Below are 17,143 nucleotides of genomic sequence, written 5' to 3' on the forward strand. Positions count from 1 at the left end.
GCAGTGACTTCTGAAGGCAAACTGGTTGTAAAAGACTTTATTTAGAGCAATCTGAGTTAGGGGGCTCAATATAAGTGCAAGCACCTTTTTGATTTTCAACTGTATTCAGTTTTGAAAGCCCATGGGGCCCATTTTCTTCCGCTTCACATTTACGACCTACTTTGTGTTCATTATCACACAAAATCCCTTTATGATAATTATGTTTCTAGCTGTAATGTGACAAATAGTGGAAAAGTTAACGAGGTGTGAATGCTTTTGCCAGATAATTCTTTTTAATTTGTTTTCCGCAAGAAGCAAAGCTTAAAAATACAAAAACAGAAAAAAGATTGTTGTTCTAGATTTCCTTCTTTTTTTTTTTCTTTTTTTTTAACGGGACACATTTCCCATCACATTGAGCCAGTATGGATTGTGCACATTAGCTACAAAGAGCTCAAACGTGATACAGATCGACTGGACAAAATCGTTCCACCTTCAGCAAACGAAGGCTTGTTTGTTTGCTGCAGAATAGATTTGCAAAGTTGGGTGTGCAATACTTCTGCATTACAGATTTTTGCCTTTAGCACCGGCGCAGCTGGGAAAAAAAAAAAAACAGCATTGTTTTTTTTTCACTGTAGCAAAAACTGAAAGCGGGGAAAACTATCACCCTAGAACAGACAGAAAAACACAATTTAACCTTGGGCTAGATGAGGTAATATTCATCTCACCGAATGAAGAATAATGCTAATGATGTGTTCCCAGGATGATAAACGGACGCTTCAACTGTGAGTTGTTAGAATGAGGTGTACAAAGCTTTGCATGCTCTTTATGTGCTCAACACCAGTATAATGTCCTTATTAAAAATGGAGTACAACAGAATACAATCCGAAGATCATTATTTGTCCCCAACAGGGCAAAGTTGTTAAAAGCTGCAAATAACAAACCAGGCTTCATGTATTTAAAAAAAGGCGTTTGCTGGTCTGATTTACATACTTTTTAGGAGAAACCGATTCCTCCAGCATTGTTGACTCCTCATCACCTTCTAACCCAAAACGGTCCTTGCTTTGCTTCTGCAGGAAAGAGGAAAAAAGAGCAGGAGATTAGGCTGAGGCTTAGCTGAGTCCTGTGTATTTGTATGGAGGACTATAAATCAGGAGATGATGCCAGATCTTCAAGCTGCCACCCAAACATCTCCATCACACATTCCGGTATCAAGATACACATTATAGATTAAAAAAAAAATACATTTTATTAGTTAAAAAGTTACATTCTAGGTTTAAGATTAAGAGCTCCCGCTGCATATCAGCCCCACAGAAAGCCAGCCTTCCTCTGCTTCTTTCGTCTACGTACATCTGTTTGACAGAGCGGCATGCTTTCCATCAATCATCCCCCAAGCTGAAAACATGTAGCCCTGGGGAGAATATTGAATCATCACCATTAGGCGCCGGCAGTGAAAAGTGTCTCACCTTTTTGAGGATGATATCAATATAGCCGGCGATGAGCTGAGAGATCTGTTCCCCTTCGGTGGTCTGCACCGAGTAGTAGCTCTCCTGGTACTCCCCGAAGTCCTGCAGAAACGCAGACACGGAGGGGGACAAGCGATTTGTGTGAAGCGGAAAAGGTAGCAGCCAAAAAGCAGAGCGTGCACGGTGTACATGCTGAGGATTTTCTGGGAGGATTAATGCGAATCCATGGAGACGGCTTCGACTCAGATGAGCGCCGCACAATGTGCCGGCTGATACGAAGCTGCGGCGGCACGCAGAGAGTTAGATTAGCCCGAGAGGCATTCCCTAGGTAAACTTTAATACCGGAAAACTAACAGCCTCCTTGGGGAATGATTTGGCTGCAGCTTCTATTTTTTTTTTAAGCATGTTTCCATCTAAAATGTTAAAAAAGGCTTAAGAGAGAGAAGCTAAATGACGTCTAAATCAGCGACACACATATAGACCCGGCCTGAATGGTTAAGCCCTCCAACAAATTAGCCGCCACATATTACACCATGTCAATTAGCCAGCGACAGAGATCCTACAAGACTGAAACGCCGTTTTTTCTGCTGGACTCTTGGGTGACACAGAGGAGAGATTATTGACAGAAAGGAGAGAATAATTTGTTCAGTGACTGAAGGAGACAAATGGAGGAAGAGGCTTGGAACATGTAAGTAAAAAACACATTTCTGTGGCAGCAGAGCAAAAGTAACAGTCAGGGTTACTACATTTTTTTTTTAGAGTCTAAAACTAAAAAACATAAAATACATCCATACGTTTTTTTTTTTGTTTTTGTTTTTTATATTTGGGATATTTGAGCACAAAACCCTAACAAATGTGGGTTTATTATCTGTGTGCTTCACAAATCCAGAGACAAGTTAGCGTCCGATCCAGCAGCGTAAAAGTTTGTATTTCACTGTTTTGTTTTAATTTATTTTTTGTTTGGTAATCTAAAAGACTAAAGTTTGAATAATATAGACTGGATTACCTCTAAACAAGTTTTTGATAACCTTATTCTACACATAAAAAGGATCCAAATAGCCCCATAGGCAGAACCACATGTGCCGCTGACAACCCTGATCTGAGAAGGTCTACAGGCTGAATAACCATCAAAAATTGGCTTTTTTTGTCGGATTTTATCCCCATTTTCCCTGTCAGTAACTCAAACACCCAAATATTTAATAAGATAAAGGAAACTTTTTGATGTGGGGAAATTTTAACATATAAAGGAGGTATTTGAAATACAAATGTAAAATTGTTCTCTTTCAGGTCGTCGATGTCTGAAAACTCGATCCTTTTCCAGACTCCATTTTCTTTTTTTCCCCCCATTCTTCTCCAGACGTGGAAAACTATTTACCATACACTCTTACACTTTTCAAAACTAAGCACGAAATCCTGTAAACCACCGGGCTGACTGTGCTTCTCTCATCCAGACTGAGTGCGGCGGCCTTACCAGCGTAAAGCTCTTGGGGGACGCGGCCCACCTCTTCACGGTGGTGAGCGGCCACTCCTGAACCACATCTTTGGTCTTCTCATCCACTCTCATCACCGATTCCTTCGTGATACCCAGGAGCCGAGGCACAAGCTTGTTCTTGCTCTTCATCTTTTCCTGCAGTGAAAAGACGAGACTTAGACCAAACGCATCCATAGATAACGTTTAAGCTTTAAACACTACACCCGATGCACAGCGCCTTTTGACAAATTAGAAGCAGATAAAGTTATTATTCAATTCAAAATATGAGAAGTGTAAAGGCACACAGAATGATAAATTGCAGCGTTTGTTTCCGTTTAATCTTATCAGTACAGCAAGTAAAAACCCCAAATTTAGTTCCTCAGAAATTCTGAGTATAACATTAAAACCAATACAAATAATTTTTTACCCAGAAATGTCGTGGCACACAATCACAAAATAAGAGCTTGCAGTTCAGACTGCAGCATCCAAACATATTCATAGACAGTTGAGTGGAAGCAAAAGACGTGGTTTTAAAAAGGTGCAAAAAAATAAAAATAAAAAAATAAATCCAAGATAACGCAGCTTGGAGATAATTTTGCCAAATCGAGAGTTTCTGGGAGATTGCCAAGGTGTGAGCTGCACATGGAGTCAACGCTTCAAGTCCATCACATGGAACGCAACTGTCACATTCCTACCGGTAAGCCACTCCTGAACCAGAGATTAGGTATAAACTACTTTACCTGAGAAAAAGAACTAGACAGTTTGAATGCAGATTCAAGCAAAAAAATATAAATAAATTACTACACCTCATCGTTAAAGATTAACTTGTTTGTCAGTTATTTACCGGCACAGGTTTTCATCAGTCTTAGCAGCTGGGAAAGATTTCCTGAGTGTGTAAAAGAGCAAACGTCTTCTGGGGGAGTGAAGCGGGGAGTGGGGGGGGGGGGGGGGGGGGTGGGGGGGGGGGGGGGGCCAGACTGGGAAAATGTGATGGGCTGCGACGTGAGGGGCAGAGAGCTGAGGTGTGCAAATGTCCTGCAGGGACCATAAACTCTCCACGGGCCTCTGAGAGTTAAAGGTTAGGGGCTGCCGGCTGAAGTTTTCCAGGATTGTTTCTGCTGCACCCTCAGGGTTCAGACGCGGCAAAGCCGAGAGGAGACACGACGCTAGACTGTTCAATGGGATTCGGATGGAGGACCAAGAGGCTGAAGGACACTTTCAGATTTCTGTGTCATTTTTTGGGAGGAATAAAGAGGCAGAGCGGAAACTGCAGCACGTGAGCTACATTTGGAAGATCTAACAACATTGATTTAATTCTTTATGCCTAATCGTTGCCCTTATTTTCTAGTGGTTAAACTGACTGATGGAATGGCAATAAAGCAACTTTTTTCTAACAATAAATAATCAATTGTTAATACTAGAGGAACACTGCAAAAAGGGAACTAAAAGTGAGTCAAATTTTCTTGAAATTTGTGTATTTTTCCTTGATTTGGGCAGGTAAATATGATTATTTGCCAATGGAATGAGCATTTTGATGCCTAAAATAAGATCATTAGATAAACTGCACTTGAAATGAGATGAGTTGTTCCTATTTTAAGTGCAAAAATCTTATTCCATTGGAAAATAGTCTTATTTACCTGCTCAAATCAAGGAAAAATACATTAATTTCAAGAAAATTTGACTTACTTTTAGTTCCCTTATTGCAGTGAATAAAGTAAAAAATAAATAAATTAAAATCCCTTTTTGCAAACCGGTACCCTATGATTAAATAGAGATCATCTTCATACAACACAAAACCGTGTTAGGAGCCCAGTGTCACAGCAGATAAATGAGAAGTAAAGGTCTCCACAAAGCTGTGATCCCCTGGATTCTGCCTGCTCAATGTGCCCCACCATCGTACATCCACTCTCTCTCTCTCCATGCTCGCTCTGAAACCACCTCTGCTGCACAGAGAGCATGCGTTGCCTTCCAGCGCCACCTGAACTGCCTGCAGCAGACTTCTGCTGCTTCTCTGTGCTTCCATTTAAGCATTTCAGAATATTTCCTGCAGCTCGTTAGGATCTTTTTGCAAAGGCAAAGCTTCAGGCTTACCTTGACGAGGAAGAAGGAGACACCGTACGTCCGCAAAGACCGCGCCAGTTTGACATACTTCACTTTGGCTTCGATCTCTGTCATCTCTCCGCAGTTTTTGTGTTCCTGCAGATGTGATTTTTTTTTTTTAGCAACGTATTACTTAATGCAGCATCGTTAAGGTGAAAAACAATAATCTGAAATTAACACACCTGAAATATTTTCTTCTCAGCTCCTCGCTGCTTTATGTACTCTTTGGGCAAGAACTCCTTCAGACTTCAAAGATATTAAATACATTACAGGCAGAAATTCCTCTAATGAAGATGACTTACAGTTTTTATTATTCAAATTCTAACATATTTATTATATTCCTAAATCCTAAACCTGAGAAAGCATCAAATGAAGACAACTACTTACTCCAAGAATCCAGGCTTGTGTTTATGCTCTATGTGAGGTCCAAACTGGATCTGGGCCTGGATGCCTCCGAACTCACAGGCTTTGTCAAATGACACTGGGTGGGAACCGTTTAGGATGTCGTCTCGTGCCTGTTTAGCGCAACAAAGCGGTTAAATTAGTTAAAGAAAATAATCTGAGAAAGCGTCAACTGTCTTACACTGTCCCAAAACAGCCCGAATAAATTTTTCTGTTGAAATATGAATTTTGATAACAACAACAACAGAAAAATATGGTCTGCAGATTCTAGTAGAAACTTTTATCCGCATAATCCACTAAAAGTGGAAAAGACCTCAGGAATCGAACCCTGGACATCCGCGTCGAGGACCAAGGCCTCCGTATATGCGTCACGCTCACTACCCCTGTGCCATCGGAGCACGCCAAGACCAACAGTTTTATTTGCTTTTTTATATTTTTTGTAACTAGTACCATCCATTGAGTGGATAGGTTTTAGGGTGCTCAAATCTTTATAATTATTTCCAATCCTGTCATCGATCAGTAGAGTTTGTCAGTAATCACTTGTTGTTACAGATTCATTAAAGCACTTCTAATGTAATCCAACTGCGAGTGGAGGTGGCTCTTTTCAACTTGGGCAACTCTCACTTTAAACTGAGATATATATATATATATATATATATATATATATATATATATATATATATATATATATATAGATATATATATATATATATATATATATATATATATATATATATATATATATATATCTATATATATATATATATATATATATATATATATATATATATATATATAGTTTCCTGGAAATATGTCCCCCAAAATACCCAATGAGTTACTTCTCTGAACAGCTTATTCCCCGGAAGTCACGCCTTTTAGTCTGTCGTGAATGTGGCTTTGAACTGGCAACCCCATTAACATTTCTAATTTCATGCTGGTTTCAAAACCAGCAACAGGTTCCCTTTGTTCCTTAGACTGACAGACTGCTGCTTCACAAATGATGAACCGCTTTCACCGCAAAAGGACAACGCGCGAAGGTACCTCACCTGTACGTAAAGCAGGTTGAGTTGGACAGGGTCTCTTGAGTCCACGTTCTGGTCCGAGTAGAAGAACTTGCGTCTAAGCAGGAGGGTCTCGTTCTCGTCCACGCCCTGCTCTCTGAATGTTCTGCTGTGGTCCAGCCAGTTCACTGAGAACAAATGAAGGCAACTGAGTGTATTTGCTTGACTTGTTCTCAGTACTCTACAGTTGAATAGCATGTTTAACGGTCCGGTATTTTACTTTTAGTTTTACCTCGCACTATAAAAAGGAAAACAATCTGCAACTTTTCCCATACCGTTAAAGTCAGTTTGGTCAAAATCAATGTGGAATGCAAAGCACAGATTCATTCCCTGGAAAAGGCAAAGCTATGTGTTCACCACATATTTTAATACAGATCAGACTCCTGAGTGTTTATAGCAAGGAGAGGTTTGAACGCGGCCTCATGGGGGAGCTTTCCAGCTTCAAATAGTAGCAAGCGCTTTACATGTAGCCTACATCTCCCATATTCCAGTGAAGGAATATTGTTGGATTCCGGAAAGATATTCCTCTCATCTAACTCTCAAGCCCAAAGAAACTCTTTTGAGGATCAACTAGTTCAGAAAGGAGAAAACAGCAAAGGTGAAATCAATCTTAGCAAGACCTGACTTGGAGAAACTATTCCACGCTTTTATCACAGCTCGCCTTGACTACTGTAATGCGCTGTATATAGGAATTAGCCGGACTTCTCTCCCCCGTCTGCAGCTTCTGCAGAACTCTGCTGCTGGTTCGTTAACTCAGACCCGTAGGCGCGACCATATCACTCCCATACTAGCGTCCCTTCACTGGCTCCCTGTCCGCTCCAGAATAAATTTTAAGCTTTTGTTATTCTTTTTTAAATGTTTGAACAACCTTGCGCCATCATATTTATGTGAGCTGATTCAGCCTTACAGCCCAACCCGATCCCTTAGATCAGCTACTGCTGACGGTCCCTAAAACTAGGCTGAAGCTCAGAGGTGACAGAGAATTTGCTGTTGCTGCTCCTAAATTATGGAATAACTTACCATTGAGTATCAGACAGGCCTTTTCTTGTTTTTAAAAACGCACATTTATATCCTGGCTTTTAATACGCGGTGATCTTGTCATATATGGCATTTTAAAAAATACTCTTTCTGTGGTTTTTAAGCTTGTGGTGTTGTGTATGTATGCTTTGTTTGTCTTTAACTTGTTTTTTAACCTTTTCTTGTTTTAAAGGTACTGCACTTTGGTCACACATGCAGTTTTTAAAATATGCTCTAGGAATTAAGTTGATTGATTGATTGATTGATTGATTGATTGATTGATTGATTGATTGATTGATTGATTGATTGATTGATTGATTGATTGATTGATTGAAAGATGGAGTCCACACAAGGCATGAAAAACCATGACTAGACAGCGGAGACGGCACCAGCCGTCAACTTTCTCGTGCCTACAGTCAAGCCGTGACTCTTCTCTCCAGGCGGTTTTACAACCACTCGCACCTTGAGACGCGACCAAAAGAAGCTTGCAGGTCCTTGTAAGGCGACATGTTTGGATCATGAAATAATGGCGCAAAGATTAAACCGACCAGCAGGTAGGGCCAGTGACACGTGTGACCTTGCCGGCCCAATTAGTGGCCCTCACATCTCTATCGGTCTAGGTGTTCTGATTGCAGCTTTTACTCCTAACCTGCTCAGAACTGAAGAAGCTGTTTGGAGGAGGGGTGAAACATCTTCAAGAGACAAGAGAAGAAATCCAGGTGCATTATTTATAAGCACTTAGGACTGTAATGTCCTGGATGACTGAGAACTTCACCAAATTGCCACTAAGTAAACAGAGTTATTCTCATATCCATGTATTTGGTTAAAGATGAACTTCATTTAGTTGGGAAAACTCTCCATGCCAGTTCATTTGTTCTTTTTCCAACTTACAATCATCGTCTGTGTGCAGTTTGGCTTTCAGCTTCTCCATCTTCCTCTCATCCCGCAGCAGTGTCCTGTCCTTCTTCAGTGTACCCATACCATCCTCTTTCTTTTCCTCCACCGTCTCCTGGATCAGAGAGTACTCCTCATAGTTTGTGATTCCTGGGATCAAAAGGGAAAATATATAGTTCCAAAAAAGTCTGGTACTTTTGTTACACACACCTAAATCGATTTATAGGACTTTTTCAGCGCCATTTGTCGCTTACAATGCTTTGCAAAAGTATTCATCCCCTCTGAACTTTTTCTTTACTTTGTGATGTCAAAGAAGAGCGCAATAATGGAAAATCCAAAACCTCCCAATGTATTAGAGATCAAAAGCAAAGTAGTACATACTTGAGAAATGGAATAAAAAGTAAAAAAAAAAAAAACTTCAAAGATTAGTTTCTTTACGATTTAACGTCTGGGAATGAGACGATATTTTGGAAAGCCAACTTGAATCACAATTATCGCTGTAGGCCTACCAGCTTTCCACGTCTTAAGTTACATTTCTGCCTATTCTTCTTTGTAAAACAGCTAAAGCTCATGGATGGAGAGTGCAAGTGGACATCAAATTTCAAGTCTTGGCACCGGTTCTGAATTAGATCCAGGTTTGCACTTTGACCAGGACCATGGATATGCTTTCATTTAAACCATTCCATAGCAGCTCAGGCTGCATATTTAAGGTCATTGTCCTGATTGAAGATGAACCTCTGCCTGAGCCTAAAGTGTTTCTCAGCCTCCTACTGGTTTTCCTCTAGGATTATCCTGTATGCATTGGGACAAACATTACATAGACCTTCTCCCTGCTTTAGTTGAACAACATGTTTCTGCTCACCAGTTTTCTATACAGGCCCGGTTTGAAGAGGGCGTGGCTAATGGCTAATCCTGTCCACAGATCCGGACACTCATGCTGCAGCTCCTCCAGAGTTACTATGGGTATTTTGGCGTGAGGTTGGGTCATACCCTTTCTGTTTTTTGACCTGTTTGTTGGTTTTCATGATGCCGTTCCATCACAAATGTTCTTTAACAAAACTCTGATTTAACACTGGATTAAATGACTGAGGTCAGGTTACTAATCTGATGATTTTTAAAACTAATTGGTTGCACTGGATTCTATTTAGGGGTATCAGCGTAATTAGGGGGTTGCATACCTGCCCCACTTCACAGTTTCATTTGTAAAAAAAAAAAATTTAGAAAAACCATGAATGGTTTTATTCCCACTTCACATTTATCTGATACCTGTGTAGGTCTATCGCAGCAAACGGCAATAAAAAAAACTATTGAATGAAATGGATGGTGAAGGGACTTTTGCAAGGCACAGTAAATGTCATGAATCTGCATGGAAAAAAGCAATAAAAGCAGTTCAGATCAGATTTTACTCTTAGCAAAACCAATGCTGCTCAACTGCAAAATCCAATTTTAAAGCACAATCTGCTGAAAAGGGGAGAAGGAATGCAGATCAGACGATTATGATGTACCTATTCTGCTGCAAATAGTCACAAGCAGCTCGCCCACAGTTTTTGAGTCATCCACCATGATTGTTTTAACGGCTCCATCCAACATTTTGATTTTCTGGGGCCTCTGCTTCTTCTTGTATTCAAGAATATCCTGTTCAAAAAAAAAAAAAGAAAACAAGAGGGGGAAAAGCAGCTAAAAATTACAAAACTAGTAGAGATGAATTTTTAAGGGTACATTTCAGCAGCACTGGGACAGAGAGCTGAAGCTGCAGAGGAAAACGATCATTTGCAACCAGGTTGCACGAAGAGAGGAACAGAAGCCTGGAAACCTTATTTAACGGCTGCCTATCACGGCCCGCTGCTCCCCTTCCAGTCACAACAATGGGGTGAGATTTGGTTCACAATAAATGGTCACAGTCACGCCTCCTACCTGGGCTGCCTTTGGTGAATTTGAAGAGGGGAACCAATTTAAGAGCGCAACAACCACAGCCAGGCTTTTACAGACAGACTGCTGATGAGTTGGTCCAGGTTATTCACACATCCATCTCTTGTGTTTGACTCACACAAAGCGCCCAAGATAACTGTCTGTCTGACTGTGTGTGTGTGTGTGTGTGTGTGTGTGTGTGTGTGTGTGTGTGTGTGTGTGTGTGTGTGTGTGTGTGTGTGTGTGTGTGTGTGTTTGCAGTTTCATAACATTCGCTTAAGAGTTCCCTAAAGCTTTGCTCTATGTTCAAAGCAAACAACTTACGCCATGATTGCAGCTCTACCCTGTGTGGGTGCAGGTTAAACAGACTGATGTATTTACCCCGTTACGGAGCATGTAATAGTCCAGGGTCCTTCCAGACTCCAACCAGATCCCTTTCCTGGGGTCTTCATCGGACAGGAAGAGGCCGTAATCCGAGGCTGGAGCAGAGATGAACAAACATCAGAAGTTTAGACGATATTTAATAATAATAAAAATTAAAAAAAGACAGAACAGCACCAGAAAACATCTTGACAACATCACAGAATAAAGCTCAGACACACAACTTGCTCAAGTTTAAAAGAGATAATGAGATTTGGGTCAATTTACCCAAGAATTTTGTTATTAAAAGGCTCGTAGACTAAAACCTTTTTAAACAGAGCAAGAAGGGAATGAAGATTTTAGTGCAGCCATGTGGAACAAATAAGTCTGACATGACAGTGAAAAAGGGCAAAGCGAAGATTGATGAGGCCCTAACATGTGGTCCTGGATGTTACGGAAAGAATTTCAGATTTTATAGCCGAACTAATGAAAAGCAAACATGTTGATCAGAATCCAAAGCATTTACATTAGATGGTCTAAATACAGAATTAGATTCAAATTAGTAATTGGGAGAAATTAAAAAAAATATATAGAAAAACATCTGTAAAGTATTGTGTATTCTATTTAATGTCCTTTAAATGAAAATCAAGAACATAAGCTTTTTAGATTGTAGCTTCCAAAAAACTTTTTACACCTTTAACTCCTCCACTTTTTGTCACAACACAATCACAAACAGGGACTGAAAATTGGAAAGAAAATTTTACGGGACTTATCAAAATTTTTACTGCAGAAAAGAAGCATTTCTACATTTATATACAGCTCCCTTTACTTTCAAACCCTTAAAATCCAGGGCAACCAGTTGCCTTTGTAAATCACCAAGTAAAAGTAAATCTGTTCTGCTTGTTAGCGAACATTAGTGAACAAACGGCACCATAAAGCCCCATGACCACAGCAGTCAGTTTACATGTAAAGTTATTAGACAGCTTATAAAAACAATACCTTAAACTTTCAACATCTAACTGAGCATAATTTAATCCACCATCAGCAAATGGAAAAAGTTGCAGAACAACTGCAAACCTATCGAGGCATGGCTATCCACCATCAACCAGAAGCATCCATGAAGCTCATGGTAACTGAGGTAGCTGCAGACATTCACAGCTCAGGTGGAGAATAAACTGACCCAAAAAACTACAAGGCATAATCTCCACCACTTTTGTCTTCATGGAGGTCAGTAAATACATAGTTGAAAGAAAAAAGAAATAAAGCTTGTGTTTAAAAGTTGCCACTTAGGGGACAGAGCAAATATGTGGGACAGGGTGCGCTAGTGAGATGAGGCTAACGTTAAATTTTCTGGCCAACCTGGAAAAACGCTGTGTGGGGCAAAAAGAAAAAAGAAAAAAAAAAACAACATTGCTCATAATGCTAAGTCCCACTGAAAATTCACATTACAACTTTTTGTCCAGAGATGCATTTAATCCAATTTGACCGAGCTTGAGTTATTTTGCAGAGACGAACAGACAAAATTCCAGTCTGTAGATGTACAAAACTGGTAGAAACACAAAACCTATAAGACAGCTGTGATTGCAGCTGATCTTTATTTGTACAGACTTTAGAGCACAGTTCATAGTAACACAACCCCTCCTCCAAAAAATAAATAGGCAAAACACAAAACTGTGATCATAAAAGGATACGAATACTTTTGTAAGCACTGTATGCATGTTTGTCTTTTATTAAAAAAAATGCCTTTATACTTTTTTTGAAATAACAAAACTGAGTGTTTTGTTATTTCTAAGCAGATGTTGCAGATTGCGCCGCAAAGCTCACCCTGTCCAGTTTGAGCCTCGGGGACCCTCTCTCGGATAATCCTGCACGCATCGTAGACAGCTGTGGAGGGCTCGAACTGCATCGTCTTCACAACGTTGCATTGGCGCACGCAGATTTTGAGCGACAGCACGACCATCTTGGCTGGCGGTGTAGGCAGGGACAGCAGCTACGCCTGGATGATGAGAAGACAGACAACGCAGGTGAGGAGAGGGGAGCTTTTTAGACAGACAAATGCACCAACCGAGCCAAATAAGATTAGTCTGTCCAAATGCAGCATTATATGGGAGGCGATTTCCACGTTTAAACAGCTAAAAAAGCAGAACGTTCCGTTTTCCTACTTGCCTTCATTTATTTGCATAAATGTGTGAGTTCTACAGCACAGGAGCACTAGAAAAACCTCCCTCACTTCCACTGTCATAAACAATTAAACTTTATGAAAGTGGAGAAGGTGCTAATTTGTCGACAGAGAAACAATTGTTGTGCTTCATAAGATGAAAGAGCCGACAGCAAATGTATCACTTTCTGGAGATGGCCCATCTGGTCCCTGACGGGGGAAAAACAAAAAAAAAACAAAAAATGGACTCCAGACTGTCTGAACTGGTAAAAAAGCAAAAGTTTCTAAAGTAGTTAGAAACGCTCCTGCCTACGATGTTTAGAATCTGTGTTTAGTTTAAAAAAAACTCTGGATGTTCAGCCCACTACGCATGCCAAAGCGACGAGCATACGGCACGTCGATGTTTTACACGACAGATAAACCCAGCAACAACCCCCATTTTTTCCACCTAAACATTTGTAAATTTTACAAATTAGATATTTACAAATGTTAAGATTCGGCGCTCCTGTGATGACAATCCAAACGGAGAAAAAGGGAAACAAGAGGGGTTTGTGCCCATCTCGAACAGAGGACATCCTGTGTGACACCAATGGGAACAGAGCGCTGCTGTGAGACAGGGATGTCGGAGGTCGGAGCTCAGGTCAGGTCACTGCTGACGTTCAGACGCAGCCTTCTCCTCCGCTCCGTTTGTTCATGACCCTGACCCAGACGCTCAGAATCTGGTTCCTATGTGAGATCTGGAGGGAGGGTTTTTTTTTTTTTGACCGGCTCGCCATGTTCACACTTCTCTGCTGCAACCGACGCTGGTGTACAGTACACCAGTGTTTCACGGTTGGCTTGTCAGCAAAAGATGACTCATTATTTTACTAGATTTTCACAAGGATTAGTTTTGCATTCACAATTTGAAAGTTGAAAATGGGGAATCGCCGAGCAATCCAGTAGAGGTGCGCTCTGAACTAAAATGTATATGGATTAGAGCGACTGTGTCCTTTCTGGCTTCTGGAACAATCTGGCACAGACCAACTGATGCAAACCGTAACGCTTCAGGCGCACACTTATCTGGACTAAAGCCGCAGATACAAAAAAATAATAAAATAAATCACCATCATGACATCTCTGACACGCACTGAACTCCAAAATAAACCTTTTCAAGATGAGCCGGTCAAACAAGCTACCATCACAGTCTTCGTGCGTCTTTTGATGTTTTCATCTATTAACGACAGTAGCAAAAACTGGGAAATTTGCCTTTTTACCTCTACGTGAACATGTTTTAGCATGCCACCTCAATGCAAGAGTCAATTACTGTGCAAACATTTTAATAACCCTGTAATACCTGTAAATTCTTCATTTACCTGGACTTTGCACCGTCCTTCAGCTGATAGTGGATTCGGTTTATGCCAAACTGCTACCAAATTAAAGTGGAATACCATTCTATAATAGAAAAATCACTTTTTATAAAAGCCTAGAAAACTGACAGCGTAAATGGAATTTACTGGCATACAGATTATTCCTTCATTACATATTGTTTCTCCCCCGAGCTGGATTGATTTGACAACTTAATGCCTGAGCTGTCTGGTTTACTCTTTGTATCTACTTCCTACCGCAAACAAGCTGTATTAAAAATATACATATTTAGTTTATTCTTCCTCTCTTTCAATGTAATAGCAGCACAACCTACAGAAACAGCTGGATAACATGCAGACACAGAGCCGCTGCAACAAAATTATCAGTTATCAGCTCATTGATGCCTTGTCAACAAGCTCAGAGACGGAAACAGCTAATTTGTGGCCACCTGTTACATATTAAATTATTATTAAATGCTTTAAAGCTTTTGTTGCTAATTGATCAACACCCTGAGTCAATGCAAACCCTTTACTTGGGATATTATGTGCTTAATCATGTGTGGAAACAAGGATAAAGCAGACAAACCCCAGTATGTGTTGTCATGTCCCACCGGTTGCACCTATGATACTCAGAGATGTATACCAGCTAAATTAGTAATGAGTCGTCATTATAACGAGGTAATGGATAGACTAACGTGGTGTGTGCGACGCATGAACTTAACAGCAACTTTCCACAAGCAGCGGCAAGGGTCATTACCTTTTTCCCTGACAGCAACCTGCATCACATGTAGAAGACGTCAAACTTGTTTTCCTTACCGTGTCAAATCAGAATCAGAAGATTTTATTTGTCACTGTGGCGGAATTTCTCTTTGGCTACTGTGGTTCACATTACACATAATGAAGGCAAAAAAATAAAAAATAAACATGCAATGAATAAGGTTTTTTTTTTTAAGCGGTCAGGAAAATCATAGATGTATAATATCTGACTTTTCTTTGCTGATGTATCAAGGAAGGGATCTCAGACTGACAGGGAGGACCGCAGGGCTTCAGATTAGCACACAGTCTATGGAGATGCAGCACAGCTACCTACCACAGGAAGTTACAAAAGTAACATCTGAAAAGTTCTACAAGCCATTTTTCATTGGTAATTTGTTTTTTATTTTAACTTTATTTTATTCAATTATTAGTATTAAGCTTTTTAGAATTTGCATGTCTATATTAACTGTCTCCTCCTCATCATTCGATTTAATTTGTTTTATATAGACTTAGACAAACTTTATTGTCATTTTGTATGTACAGAGTGGATACAAAACGAAATTTGGTTGCATACAGTTTATGACAATGTAAAGAGATTGCAATTGAAATAGTGCCAATTTACAATACACGCCATGCCGAGGCAGTTTACAAAGTAAATTATATTCAAGCATACAGGGTAATAAAAAAGTTTTCTATCTCACGGAACAGCTTGCATAGTCACTGACATGCAGCATTTACTCCTGGATGACCGTGTAACAACAGTGGACAGTCATTTGTGTCGTTGACTTTGCAGCAGTCCCCCGTAACATCATTGTATTTCCTCGGCATTCGAACCAACAACACCTCAAAAATGCAGATTTCTGTACTAGTTTCCCTTTTCCGTGCTTAATCTCTTTAGGTTATTCTTCCCTTTTTGTTGATGTTTATTAGCTGCTGTTTTATCTTATGTAAAGTACTTTGTGTCGTCCTCTTGTAAGAAAATTGCTCTCTACAGAGTGACTCATTATGTGGGAACTATCCAAGCTGATATTATTGTAGAGAGTAGAGGCGCAGTTCTTAGAATACCAATTTTGGTCAATTCTGAATTTTTGAGGATCACAACATGTACAAACTAATTTCTGCAAAATTTGCTTTCATTCAACAATCACATGAAAACAAATTGCGCTGTGCAGCTGAGGTCACAGTTTTGAATCCAACACAAAATGGAAATTAATCACTCACAATTATACATCAAAGCTTCGGTTCCTAACAAAAATCTTTTTTTTTTTTTACACAAATGAGACGTTGATGACAAACTAAGCTTTTGGTTGGTGCTTCTGCAAACTGAATATATTAGGAATTCTTTATTTCCATGCATTTAAGCAATAAGGGCAATTTGTTTCTGTGCAGATTTTTACAGGATCTGCTCCGACAGAAACACTACAGGTCAAAGAGAGAACTCACTGGCTGAATGATTGATGCATCAGTAGCGGCGATGGTGTTAATTACAGTAGTTTATGATATTGATGTTGCTGAGGGTGTTGCTCTGGAACTGCCATTTAGTCACCATTATAAAAGTTCCCCCAGCAATCTACTGCCTGCCTTTATAGTATTACATGGCGATAACAAAAGCACATGCTTTAAACCCAGCTAGAGGTACGTACATAGGAACGTAAATCAAGCGGTCATTTGTTGTGAAAAATATTACCTCTGAAATTGCCTACTGCCCCTCTGAAATGTTGTCTCTCTCTCTCTCTCTCTCTCTCTCTGTGCCTAAATTTATCCTTCATGCTGATTTACATCTAATTAGACTCTGAAAACAACAATCAGGTGTCCAGCGACAATAATAAACACTTGTAACATTCACAGAGCGCTTTGGACCAGGTACCCACATTCCTGGTACAAACTGAAATAAACACAGTAAGAGCAGGATTTTTGGAGTGAAACAACCGTTTTAGAAAAAAAGAGGGAGGGGGAGGGCAAAACAATAAATAAATAAGATGGCTTCAGATATAATCCTCTTACGCTGTATGCACAAGATGGGAATTGATTATGTTACACACCATGCCTTATTTATTCTTTCCTTAAATCTGAGCGTCTAAGATGTGATTCCTCAGCAAGTTATGCCCCCCCCCCCCCCCCCCCCCCCCGAGTACACAAACAACATGTTTACAACAATGACTGGTTTGTATCATACTTGAACATGCTCGATAAGACATTTAAGCTTTTTTTTTTCTGTCTCGATATTTTCA

The 17,143-nt window shown here is 40.0% G+C and overlaps 1 protein-coding gene across 1 annotated transcript in view; it reads right to left on the reverse strand.

Moving 5' to 3' along the window:
* The window catches only part of tln2a (talin 2a), a gene marked incomplete in the record, with an annotated part of 95,489 nt that overhangs the window by 32,032 nt on the left and 46,314 nt on the right, over positions 1 to 17,143 (reverse strand). The window contains 11 exon segments of the mRNA XM_036136501.1: positions 970 to 1,046; positions 1,443 to 1,544; positions 2,914 to 3,069; positions 5,005 to 5,109; positions 5,196 to 5,259; positions 5,401 to 5,528; positions 6,462 to 6,604; positions 8,385 to 8,537; positions 9,893 to 10,022; positions 10,677 to 10,774; positions 12,480 to 12,651. Of these exon segments, the coding sequence (XP_035992394.1) occupies positions 970 to 1,046; positions 1,443 to 1,544; positions 2,914 to 3,069; positions 5,005 to 5,109; positions 5,196 to 5,259; positions 5,401 to 5,528; positions 6,462 to 6,604; positions 8,385 to 8,537; positions 9,893 to 10,022; positions 10,677 to 10,774; positions 12,480 to 12,615 (1,292 nt within the window).

The sequence above is a fragment of the Fundulus heteroclitus genome, chromosome 4, assembly GCF_011125445.2.
Source record: "Fundulus heteroclitus isolate FHET01 chromosome 4, MU-UCD_Fhet_4.1, whole genome shotgun sequence".
NCBI classification, from domain to species: Eukaryota; Metazoa; Chordata; class Actinopteri; order Cyprinodontiformes; family Fundulidae; genus Fundulus; species Fundulus heteroclitus.